Below are 13247 nucleotides of genomic sequence, written 5' to 3'. Positions count from 1 at the left end.
ATTCATAATTAAATCAACACCTTTTTAAATTTTAAGACCTATTACAAAGCATTAGTAAATAAAATGGTCTGGTAATGAAGTCAGCGACCTGGTAATAAAACCCTTGTTTTTGTGACTTGGGACAAGTGTGTAACCTTGGGAAAAGTATTACCCTGAACCTGAGTTTCCACTTGTAAAGTTGGGGTAATTATTTTATCTACCTCATAGAGCTGTGAGGTTCAATGAAGGTACATTGTGAAGCTTGTGCCTGGCACATAGTAAGCGCTCAGGGTTATTGGTATTATTTTCAGATTTTCACATCTTTTTGAATGCTAGTAATATACAAAACCATCACCAACTTCATAGAATTACTGTGTACGTGTATCAGGGCTTACTGTGCACCTGATGCTCTACTAGGAATCGGAGGTGCAAGGGGAGCTACATCAACCTAGGTTCTGCGGGTGCGATGATGTGGGAGACATTTGTCTAACTTGTTCCTGTTTTCCTCCCCTCAGCCAACTCCTGTATGAGTTCTACACCTGCATCCCACCTGAGAAACTCCAGAAGCAGAAAGTACAGTCCATGAATGAGATAGTCCGCAGCAACCTCTTTAAAAAGCAAGGTGAGGGCAAAGCATCCTCCTGGGGTGAGCCGTGCTGTGAATCACACACGGTTTTTGGGGAAGCGTGGCTGGACGCAGCAACCTGTCAGGCTACGCACAGCTCTCTTCTCTAACAACTCCCTTGGTCCACATCAGCACAAAAAGTAGAAAATAGCTGACAATTTAGATATCAGAATCTAAACTGATTTTAGGAACACTTAGGTTGCATCATTTATTTCTCCCGAGAAAGGAATGAGTGGTAAGTTTGAGGTCATATCCTTTAAGTCATTCTAGTGTAAGTTTTTTGTTTGTTTTCCCCCCATATGGTGTATACTTGCTGTCCTTAACTTGAGGGGAAGTGGGTGGAGTTTCTTTTGGTAGAAAGGAGGAAACTTTAATGCAAAATTTCTCAAAATTTAGATCGTGTAAGCATAAACTGGGGGCAGTGGTGGTTTGGTGGTTGAATTCTCACCTTCCATGCAGGAGACCCAGGTGGGTTCAATTCCCGGCCAATGCACCTCATGTGCAGACACCACTCATCTGTCAGTGGAGGTTTGTGTATTGCTGTGATGCTGAACAGGTTTCAGCAGAGCTTGCAGACTAAGATGGACTAGGAAGAATGCCTGGCAATCTACTTCCAAAAATCAGCCAATGAAAACCATATGGATCACAGTGGTCCAATCTTGTTGTGCATGGGTTTGCCATGAATCGGGAGTCAACTCAACAGCCACTAACAACAGCAATAACAGGAATAAACTGGTAAGCTTGTTAAAATTCAGATTCCTGGGATCCATTCCAGAGATTCTGATGTAGTAGGAATTTGCATTTTTTAGGATTGTGAATTTTTTTGAATAGGTAATACATTTGAATAGATCAAAAAGCAAAAGTATGAAGAGGTACCACATGAAAAGGGTCCTTGCAGACCCTGTATGTAGCCATCCTGATCCCTTCTCAGAGACAACCAAAGATTCTAGTTTCTTGTGTTTGCTTCCAGAAACAGTCTGTGTATAAGCAATCAAATGCATATATATTATATGTTTCCCCTGGTCTTTCTTATATTTTTATCACTCAAGTGGTAGCATATTACACGACTTGCTCTGTACTTAGCCTTTCTTCACTTAATGATATTTCCTGGGGATCAGGGAATAGCAGTGGATTTGGGCAGAAGTTGTGGTCAGAACTTCTGCTCACTCTAAACTGATCTCTGCTGATGACTAGGTCCTCTGACCATCATCCACTGGTAAGAGATTTGGGGTTCTCTGTTTCTGAGGTCAGTGAGCTAGATGTCCACAACTCCAGATATGACCAGACAGGATTTGTGTTTTGTTGTAAGGTGCCATCAAGTCCATTCCCACTCATGGCGACCCCATATATATGTAATAGGATGAAACATTGCCCAATCCTGTGCTGTCTTCATGATTTTTGGTATGTTTGAGTTCACTGTTGTGGCCATTATGTCATCTAGTGCTGCTGTAACAGAAATACCACAAGTAGATGGCTTTAACAAAGAGAAGTTTATTCTCTCACAGTCTAGTAGGCTACAAGTCCGAATTCAGGGCACCGGCTACAGGGGAAGGTCCTTGTGATGCATCGGTATTCCCTTGGTCTGGGAGCATCTCAGCGCAGGAGCGTCAGGTCCAAAGGATGCACTCTGCTCCTGGCACTGCTTTCTTGGTGGTATGAGGTCCCCGTGTCTCTCTGCTCGCTTCTCTCTTTTATATCTCAAAAGACATTGGCTTGAGATGCTATCTAATCTTGTAGATCTCTTCAATGTAACTGCCACTAATCCATCTCATTACATCATAGTGATAGGATTTACAACACATAGGGAAATCACATCAGATGACAAAATGGTAGACAATCATACAGTACTGGGAATCATGACCTAGCCAAGTTGACAGATATTTTTTGGGGACATAATTCAATCCATGACACTATCTCATTGAGGGTTTCCCTCATTTTTGCTGATCTCTTACTTTACCAGACATGATATCCTTCTCCAGCGATTGGTCCCTCCTGCTGATATACCCAGAGTAAGCGGGTTGAAGTCTTGGGCAATATTCTGTGATCCATAGTTTTTACTGGCTAATTTTCCAAAGTAGATCACCAGACCTTTCTTCCTAGTCTGTCTTAGTCTGGAAGGTCTGCTGAAACCTCTCCACTGTGAGTACCCTGCTGGTATTTGAAATGCTAGTGGTACAGCATCCAGCATTATAGCAACACGCAAGCCACCACAGTATGACAGACTGACAGATGGGTGATGGAGACAGCATTCAGAAGTCAATATTCATCCCCCACCTCAACTGCAGCAACACTCTGAGTTTCCAACATCACTCCTGTCTGTAAAAGTAAAAAAATGACTTTTGGGGGTCAACACTGTTCCCTGTACCCTATGGTCAACCCTTTCCAATTTTAAATTCCTCTGTGTCCATACTGGTGTCAATGATAAAATGAGGAGCAGACTGTACCAGAAAGAAGAGGTCTTAGAATGCAGAAGATCAGCCATTCACTCAACTGGAATTTATTTAGAGAGTGAAGCCTGAATATTCATGCAAATTGCCTGGTAATCACAGAAATATTCAGGAACCACTTCACTGTAAAGACGATTTTTTTCAAATGCTTGGTGAACATGGTGCATCCAGAATTGCTGTCTGAATCCTATCCCTTGAGTTAAGGGTAGGAGGAGGGCATGGGGAAGAAAAATGTTCCTCTGGTGATTTTGATATTCATGTCCAGTTTCCTGACCATTTATACAGATGTGTGACAACAGATTAATTCAATACATATGTGTTTGGTTTGTGCGAGGTGGTTTACGTGAGGTAATTGGAGTCTAATCCTGGTAAACAGTGGTTGCATTTCTTGTATGACTGGTTTTTTAAAGTGAGACACTTGACTTTCTGCATCAGAATGAATTACCCTCATCCTGAAAGCTTTGAAATATTCCTGCCCCTGCTTGCCCTGACAGTCTCTCCCTGGATTTCAGGTGGTGTCACTGTAGAGACAAATTGAGTCCCGTCCTAGGGACGTGACAAGGATGACTCTAGCTGCATATGGCACTGCACAGGCTGCAGAGAGCGGGGCCACTTGACTCTCCTTCGTTGTTTGGGCTGCCATCGTCCGCAGGGATCCCGGCTGAGCATGGAGGCCAGATGGAGTGCTAGCACTGTCCTGGAATGAGCATCTGGTGGCAATTGCAACCATGTGGACCGCAAAGTAATTCCTTTACTGGAGCCACATCTCATGGGCTGGGTGGTGGCCCCCAAGGGTTAGCACAGTCACAGGGCAGGTTGGACAGCTGCTGCTTACCAGTCCTGCTGGGTGTCTGAGTTTCAGATTCAGTAAAAACCCTCTGATTAATATTAACTGACAGAAGACCGGCCCTCACATTGCACACAATTACAAAAGAAATGCATAATTCTTACTTTTAAATTCACACAGAAACTAGAATGAGGTGATCCCAGTGCTCTATGGAGGACTCACTTTAAAGAGAATGCAATGTATATAGCCCACCCATTCTTGCTACATATGTGAAAGCAGTATGATCCTATACACACCTTAAAGGTAACTCCTTCCCTGCTACTTATTAATATTTTGCTAAGTCAACCCTCTTACCAAAATAACCCCAAAGGCAAACTTCAGCTCATCCTTAGTTCCTGAAGTTCCAAATGAACGAAATCTGTATTCATGCTTGCTTATTAGGGGTCCGTTGCTCTTGGGTGAGTATCTCTCTGTACACCCTTAAATAAGGTGTTTTATTCCTCTGGCCAAGTTTGAGCTGTAATGAGATTCCTCCTGTTATTCTCCCCATGAAGTGTCCTGAGCCCTGGGGACATGATTTGCTTTGAGCCCGCACTCATTTAACTGCCAGATGTGCAAATTGCCTAGAGTATTGTTGATGACATTAGCTTGTACTCACCGCCTTGAACATTTGTACTGACAGCAAGCACAGGGGCCAGAAGGCTTTTAAGCACTTTCTGAAATTTTTGCAGACTACCCTATTGGCCCATCTTCAGGATCATCTGATGCAGAAGAATCATCTGATGGTTTACGGGTTAAGAGCGATGGTTTACTGAGCCACACCAGACCTGGGTTTGAGTTCTTGTTCAACCCCTTACCAACTGTGTGGCTATGGGCAATTTACTTAAGCTCTCTGAACCTCAGTTAGCTTATCTGTCAAATGGGAATAATAATAATAGTATCTGCCTTAGAAGGTTGTTGTGTGCTCAGTGAGACTGATGACACATTTAAAGTGCTTAGCATAGCGTTGAGCAGAACATAGTGCAGAATAATGTCCTGGAGGTCCTGGGTGATGCAAAAGGTTAAAATGCTGTGCTGCTAACTGCAATGCTGGAAGTTCAAGTCCACACAGAGGTAACTGGAAAGAAAAGTCTGGCCTTCTACCTCTGAAAAATCAGCCATTAACAACACCATGGAGCACAGTTCTACTCTAACACGCGTGGGGTCGCCATGAGTCGGAAGGACTAGATGACAAGTGATAAAAACAAAATATCAGCTATTATTATTGGTGTTGTGATTATTTCTGCTGCTCCCTGCGGTTTTCCAACTTCTCTTCTGATCTTTAGATTCCTTGTAATAAGGGAGACCCTTTATGTTTGAAAGTTGCATGTAACTGTAAGCCAAGCCTGCTTGCTTCCCGGGATGCTACATAGTTTTCCTTAGGGCTTGAGAAATGCAGAACTTAGTAACTAAGAAGGCCTTGCTCTGTATGTGCTTCCCATTCTGGCTTTCAATGGATTTTTCCACTTGTATTTCATTTCCCTAGAGTATTTTAGCAAAGGGCCCATCTTATACAGGCCTACAGGAGAAAGTTCAGGTAAGAGTGAAATGTTCACGGTTTCTCATTTCATTGCTTACCTTGCTGCAGACCCCAACAACATAGTTTTGGACCCTTGACAACCATCCTCTATGGTGATTTGCCCCTTGGGGCTGTTTTCACACACACACACACACACACACACACACACACACACACGCACACGTATACTTTTTTTTCCTTGTTTTTCTTTCATGGAGGCAATTAGCCTCCATTAGCTTCAACTCGTATTGGCCATGTGACCTTGAGTAAATTACTTAATCCCCATAAATCTCAATTTCCTCATCTGTAAAATGAGAATAACCATAGAAAAGGTCTCACTGGGTTGTTGTGCAGACTCAGTGGCATGGTGTGGCTTGTAGTCAGGGGTACGAGGGAGTAAGGAGTTACCATCAGCCAAGTTTCCACATGGAATGGCTTGCCCACGGTAGCAGGGTGCAGTGAGAGGAAGGCTCAGAAATCTATAGACCAATTTGCCATCTCCTCCAAGGCAAGCCCAGACCTGCCTGGTGGTGACGATGGGAGAAAGGATGAATAGATGTGCCCTGAGAAGGCTTCTCTGAGGGGAGTCTGCAAGGAAACCAAACCTTCTGTGCCTTTGGAACAGGTTTGTTCCTGTGAGAACTAATCTGTAAGTAATGTGTCTTCTTAGTCTGATGCTAATCAGATACACCATCTGGTTCAGTGTAAACTGCTTTCAGATTCACATTGCTCACTTTTCTTTTCAACTTCCAAAACAGAGACAAAGAGAGGGAGGGAGAGAGGGAGAGAGAGAGAGCCCACTAGAGAGAGAAGGAGGGAGGGAAGGAAGAAGGGAGGGGGAGAGACTGTGAGACCTGATAGAGATGTGAAAACTTTCCCCGTGTTTGTTTTTAGCTAGTAGGATTGGTCGTTGGAAACTACTGAGAAGCTGCTCTCTGAGCACAAAGCGGCCAGTTTTTCTTTTATCAAGATGTAGCTTATCTGTTTCCCACAGTATCTGGAGCTACTTGAGCCTCAGTCCTCAATGGGCTGGGCAACTGGAGGCAGGTGGGAGGAGGAGACCAGATGACTGTGCCCAGTGCTGTAAGGGGTTTATCTTTTCTAATCATCATCTCATTGCAGCATTGAGCTGAGATTAAAGAAAAGCCCTCCACACTCTAGCAGTTATTACTTCGCTTGGTAAAGTTATGTAATATCTCTGAGCCTCGGGTTCCTCATCTGAAAAACGGGTATAAGAATGTCACCAGTGGAATATGGGCCTTTGGTTCAGGCAATCTTTGTTTCTAATCGTGACTTGATCATGTACTGGCTGTGTTCTTCTGAACAGGTAACCTCTCTGAGCCTCAGTTTCTTTAGCTACAAAAATGCGATTGCTACTTATTAAAAGGCATCTATTTTATCTATTGTTATAGCAATAACAGAATAATGACATCAACAGCATCTTAAAAGGAGAGACTTACATTTATTAAATGCGACTAACAACACTAACAGTGTATCATGTGGTCTATGTTGTAGTGGTTGTTAGGTAGTGTGGAGTTGATTTTGGACTCATAGTGACCCCATGTGACAGGGTAGAACTGCCCCGTAGGGTTTTCTAGTCTGTAACCTTTAGGAGAGCAGATGGCCAGGTCTTTCTCCTGTGATGCCACTGGGTGGGTTCAAATTGCCAGCCTTTCAGTTAGCAGCTGAGCTCTTAACAATTGCTCCACCAGGGCTCCTTAGATGCTATACCAAAAAAAAAACAAACAAAAAAACAAAAAAAAACCATTGCTGTCAAGTTGATTTTGACTCATAGCGACCCTATAGGACAGAGTAGAACTGCCCCATAGGGTTTTCAAGGAGCGGCCTATGGATTTGAACTGCCAACCTCCAGTTGCTTAGGTTCTACAAAGAGCATAAAAGTATATTGAATTCTTACAACAATCCAGTGACGTAGGGATTATTATTCCCACCTTAGGGATGGGGAAACTGAGGCCTAGAAAATTAAGTCACTTTTTTCTTGATGAGACCAAAGATTAGACAATGTATTAGGGTATTAGTGTATCAGACTCTATCATGCTGTGATAATAAATCCATCCCTAAATCTCAGAAGTTTAACAGTGTAAAGGTTTCTTTCTCTTTTATGCAAAGCTGATGAAAGTTGTAGCCTTTCATCCTTTCTGAATCTATGCAGCTGGTTCACATTCCCTGCAGGAGGGAAGAGGGAGAGAGGAAATACAACCGCTCTGAACTGCCTCGGCCTGAAAAAGTGACACCACCAAGTCCTCCATGGTCCATTGGCCAGAACGCATCACATTTTTCTAGCCTACTGCAAGGACCTCTGGGAAGTGAAGGGAAGCACATGGAATATTTGATGATCACTGTGTCTGCCACTCACAGGCAGTAAGTGTCAGAGCTGGGCTGAACAACAAAACCCTCTTCCTTTCCACTACATTGTGCTTTATTCTTACAGTGAATAAAAAGGAGGAAGATGTTTGTTTGTTTTCTTGTTGGAAATGCTTCCCTCTCCATGTTAGAAAAAGTGCCTCATCATTCCTCTTGAGAAAATTTTTTTGTTCTGTTTTTGCCTTCACCCCGCGCCTCCTCCCTTATCCTGTTCCAAATGCGCAGGCAACTCTCTGACAGGTGTGTACAAGAACTTTGCCCGGGAGGGGGTCGGACTCTGGTTTCCAGTGGCTTGCTGGGTCTGCTGCAGCTTTGAGGAGCACGGCTTCCCTGCAGCAAGTGGGGGTGTTAGCAGGCTGCTGAGACTTGAGACGCCTACATAAGGGTCAGCTGTCTAGTCTGTTCTGAAGGAAAAGTAACCTCTTTCTCTGGGGACAGGCACTATCCTTGTGGCTGCCTTCTCAACTCTCCCATCCTTATCCACCCTTCCACAATTCCTTTCTTTGCAAATACAGCGCTGGAATACCTTCCACTGCTTCCTACTCCTCTCCCCTTCTTTCCCCTCCCAACACCCCAAACCAGTAACTGCTGCTCATCCCTTTGAGGCACAAACCAGATATCAAGGCTGCAGTAAGCCTTTCCTGATGGCTCAGGCATTTCAGCTCAGTTCCTACTGCAGATCAGCCCAGGGGAGTGACTGGGGGTACCTCTGTTGAAAAGCTGTAAATTTATGCACCGCACTCAAAAGTGCAAAGAAAATGAAGCTTTCTTTTCCTTAACCTAATCTAATCTTTTTGAGTATTTACCTCACTCTGTAGTACCGCAATGTAAAATTTTTTCAGTTAATGAAATCTTGAGAGCTTCGGATTTAACCAGTCTTTCCTAGTTAAAATGGTCCCCTCCCCCTCTCCAAAATGGTGCCTGGGATTTTGACCCAGGGACACAAATGGCTTTTCCCTTAGCTTATCTAAGTCCCTTACCTAAGCCCAGGAGGAGACACGGGGCATATGTGTCTTGTGGCTCTCTTTGGGTCTCAATACCACATAAAGGGGCAGCTAGGTCTTCCCCTTCATCATATCTTCTTCCTTTCTGAGAAGGTGTTCCTCAGTTCCTTTCCCTAGGGCTATAAAAATGGAATAACTGCCGAAGTGTCTGACTAATGTGGGAAGATGTGACAAGTAGTTTAATACTTTAAAATATAATCTTGGATTCACAAAGCAGAAGAAACAAGGTTTCTAACCTCTAAGAGGGCGACTTCTCAAACTTTAGGTGCACCTGGGGAGTTTGTTAAAATTGCAGATTCCTGGACCCCACCCCAAAGATTCTGACCCTGAAGGTGTGTATGAGATCAGCCATCCAAGGTGATTCTGATGCATGTGGCCCCCTGACCCCTCTCCAGTGGGAAGCACAGCTTCAGGAGCCGTGGAGGGTAGCGGGGTAGTGTGGTAGAGGAAAGCAGTGCCGGCAGAGAGAAGTGGCTCTCACAACTTGTCTTGCAAACTTTCATCGTAACACTCAACATTTCATCCTAACATTTGTCTGTTTCTGTGACTGTCTATGCTGATGGTGTGATCTCCCTGATGATAAGGGATATACTTTATTTCTTTATGTGCCCCGTCTGCTTAGGGTCTTATTGATACTGGCTCTCAGAGGCTGGTCTACGGACTTGGAAGTGAAAAACACCATTACTCAATGACTAGGCATTTTCCTAAAAAAGAAAAGACCCCAGTTACACAGAACTGCAATACACCTACTCATCACTTATTGACTATCTTGTTATCCAACACTTCACATTTATGACAATAGTAAAAAATCTACTATCCAACTATTTTGCTCACTGACGATGTACACCTGGCAGTAACGAATGCCAAGGTGTGAGGCAAGAGTATGCTGGCTGTGATGGTTAAGGTTCTGTGTCAACTTGGCTGGGCCATGATTCTCAGTGGTTTGGCAGTTATATAAAGTTGTAATTTGGCAGTTATTTAATGGTATAATCTGGCAGTTAGGTAATAATGTAATTTGGCAGTTATGTAATGATGTAGTCATCCTCCATTTTGTGATCTGATATGGTTATCCTCCGTTTTTGCATAATGCCAATTTTTATATAATGACCTGGTGTTTGGAACCTAACCATATCAATAAGTGGGGATTGGGTATAGTCATAACCCTTGATTCATAATATATCTCATCACTTGTCCACACAAACCCTACTTTTACTGATTTAATAATTCAGTTTGTTACTTTAATAACAAATTAATCATCCATAGACTTACCACCCAAAACAAAAACTAGAAACTTAGCAGTAATCTGTATGTCTCTGCCTCTTCCCACCTAAGGTTACCACATACCTGAATCTTGTGTTGCTCATTCTGCTGCTTTACTTTTTATGCAGTTTTTCTGCATCTATATGTATTTCTAGTGTTTTCGTTATTTTAACTGTATAAAAAGGGCATTGAACTGTAAGTAATTTTGGGGGACTTAGTTTTTCATTTAAATTTTCTTAAGATTTATCCATATTATAGGTTGTTGTAGCTATTACTTGACCACTGTACAAAATTCTGTTGTGTGAATAAGCCATAGTTTATTCATTCATGCTGTCAGTGATAGGCACTTGGGTTGGTTCAGGGTTTTTTTTTTTTTCTTTTTATCATAAGCATTGCTGCTAAGAACATTCATATATATGCCTCCCATTGTAAATCTACAAGAGTTTCTTTTAGGGATATTACTAGTAGTACATGTGCTGGGTCCTTTTGTTGTTGGTGGTGCCGTCAAATTTGTTCTGACTCATAGAGACCCCATGTGACAGAGGAGGGTTTTCTAGGCTGTAAACTTTATAGAAGCAAATTGCTGTTCTTTCTCCCGCAGAGCCGCTGGATGGGTTCCTACCGCCAACCTTTCCATTAGCAGCTGAGTGCTTAACCATTGAGCCACCAGTACTCCTTGCTGGGTCATAGGGTATCTGAATATTTGATGTTAGGAGATAGTGCTACACTGTTTTACAAAGGTGGTTGTGCCAATTTGCCTTCCCACCAGCAATATATGAGAGATTCTGTGATCTGTGTCCTCTTTGACACTGATATTTTCCAACTACTTGATTTTAGACCATAAAATCTATGTAAAATGTGTTGTCACTGTCTTTATTTGCATTTCCTTGATCACTAGTGTTTCTGAAAATGATTTCTAAAGTGCTTGTGCTTCCTCTTCTGTGATACGTCTGTTCATGGCTTTTGCCCATTTTTTTATTGGTTGATTGTATTTCTCTTACTGGTTTGTAGGAGTTTTATTATATTCTTGATACTCATCTATTGTCAGTTTTATGTATTGTGAATATCTTTTCCCAATTTATAACTTATCTTTTTATTTGAGAAGTATTTTATGACAAAATTTCTTATTTTAATACACTCACATGTATCAATATTTTTAATAGTAAAATCTTTTTGTGTCTTGTTTAAGAAATCTTTTTCACTCCCAAAGTCCAAAAGAGATTCACTTAGATTTTTATTAAGAATTTTGTAGTTTTACTTTTGAACATAAATCCTTAATCCGTCTATAGAGTTTCTGTTTGTCTATAGTGTGAGGAAGAAATCTGATTTTGTCTCTTTTTCCATCTAGACATACATTTTCCCCAGCTTCATATGCTGGGGAACCAGTACCAGTTGCTGTTAAATTGACTGCAACTCATGGCAACCCCATGTGTGTCAGAATAGAATTTTGCTCCCTAGGGTTTTAAATGGCTAATTTTTCAGAAGTAGATTGCCAGACCTTTTTTCTGAGGCACTCTGACTGGACTTGAACCACCAACCTTTTGGTTAGCAGCCAATGTGTTAACCATTTGCACCACCCAGGGACCCCTCATATGCTGGACAGTGTCTCCTTTCTTCATACTAGTATCATTTTGCATTTCTAGCACAGTGCTCTTCCCCAGACACTTGAGGGCAGAAGAGCTATACCTTGAATTCAGTCCCTGGTCCAGAGTATGCAGTTCCTCTGTGGCATTCTCAGGGCGATCAGGAGAAAGAGATACCTTCCTCCCACTTCAAGCCCTAGATTAGGCTCCTGTGTGATGTTAGCACCCTTGAAATTATGGATGAAGACCTGGTGTTTTTGTTCTCTAGGCCTGGACTTTCTCAGTTATGCAAAGAATGAAATAGTTTCTTCAAATGATAACTTTTCTTCTGCCAAGAAATCACTTGGGCTGTTGGCCAACCTTCTTGTAGTTTCTTTATATGTCTGACTTGAAAAACACTGACCTGAAAGTAAGGGGATCTGAATAATAGTAACAACAATAGCAACAGCAGCCACAGCAGCTGACATTTATTGAGTGTTTATTATGCACCAGGCACTGTGCTAAACACTTTATGTACATTATCCCATTATGTGTGCAGTTGTGTGATCAGGGACAAGTCACTTAAGCTCTCTAGAACAACTATAAAGTGATGGAATTGAATGTGATTTTCCAGAACTCTGTCAACAACGAAAATCTGTGATTTAAAAAATCATTATCTGAGTCATTACATTAATATTTCTGAAACTTTCTCACATAGCACCATTTATTGCCTAAAAAAAAACCCTCCCCTTACCATATTGTTGTTGTTGTTAGTTTCGGTCAGAATGATGATCCCAAGTGTACAGAGCAGAGCTTCTCTATAGGGTTTTCAAGGTGTGACTTTTCAGAAGCAGATCACCAGGCCTGTCTTCCGAGGTGCTTCTCTGTGGGTTCGAACTGCCAACCTTTTCGCTAGTAGTAGAGTGCTTAACCATTTGTGCTACCCAAGGACTCTTTCCCCTTCCCATATATTGCCCTCTAAACTTCTAAATGCCTGACCTGGAGGCAGTGAATGAGGCCCTTTAACAGAAGGCTAAACAAATGTAGCGGCAGTGCACGAAGCTCCCAAGGTCACAGCCAGTCAGTAGCACAGCCAGGCTCAGAAATCTAGGAAGTTAAAAGAGTACTCTCTGGAGCCAATTTCGTTTCTTCAGTAAAGTGCTGTTGAGTTTTGAGGGCTAAGTTTCTTTTCATCAGTGCGTCGGAGGCATCAAAGATCTGCAAATGGGGAGGCCATTTTGCTTCTCTCCACTGCAGTGTTACAAAGCAGCATCCAGTTCCAAGCTGTCCTTCTGCGCTTTGGAGACCTGAGAAGGGACTCTCCCTCACATCTTCTCTTCTCTTTTCAATATGACTGATGGCAGAATTCAGTCTCAGAAACCTTCAGATCCAGAATCAGAGAAAACAGTGATTTAATAAACTGCAGAACAAATCCAAGAGAGATTTATTAAAGTGCTTTTCTTTTTCCTGGCTGAAGTATTAAAAAAAAAAAAATGGCATACAGTCAAGGAAAAAAAAATCCCTCTTGACCCTCCAGAAATACTTAGAATAGCAGCTTTTAATGACATTATAAAGTACAATTTAATTGGGGGGAAAAATCCCAGATCACATCTTTAATGGCAATCCAAGTCAACTGTTCT

The 13247-nt window shown here is 42.2% G+C and overlaps 1 protein-coding gene across 4 annotated transcripts in view; it reads left to right on the top strand.

The window, feature by feature from the left end:
* Positions 1-13247, top strand: part of DOCK2 (dedicator of cytokinesis 2) — a 548036-nt gene that overhangs the window by 156077 nt on the left and 378712 nt on the right. For all 4 annotated transcript variants that reach the window (XM_004371215.2, XM_023726512.1, XM_023726513.1 and 1 more), the window contains one exon: positions 495-601. In XM_004371215.2, coding sequence (XP_004371272.1) covers positions 495-601 — 107 coding nt within the window. The remainder of the gene's footprint in view (positions 1-494; positions 602-13247) is intronic.

Source organism: Trichechus manatus, unplaced genomic scaffold (assembly GCF_000243295.1).
Source record: "Trichechus manatus latirostris isolate Lorelei unplaced genomic scaffold, TriManLat1.0 scaffold00011, whole genome shotgun sequence".
Classification (NCBI taxonomy): domain Eukaryota; kingdom Metazoa; phylum Chordata; class Mammalia; order Sirenia; family Trichechidae; genus Trichechus; species Trichechus manatus.
The sequence above is the reverse complement of the archived record's forward strand: the minus strand, read 5'-3'. Positions and strand labels throughout refer to the sequence as shown.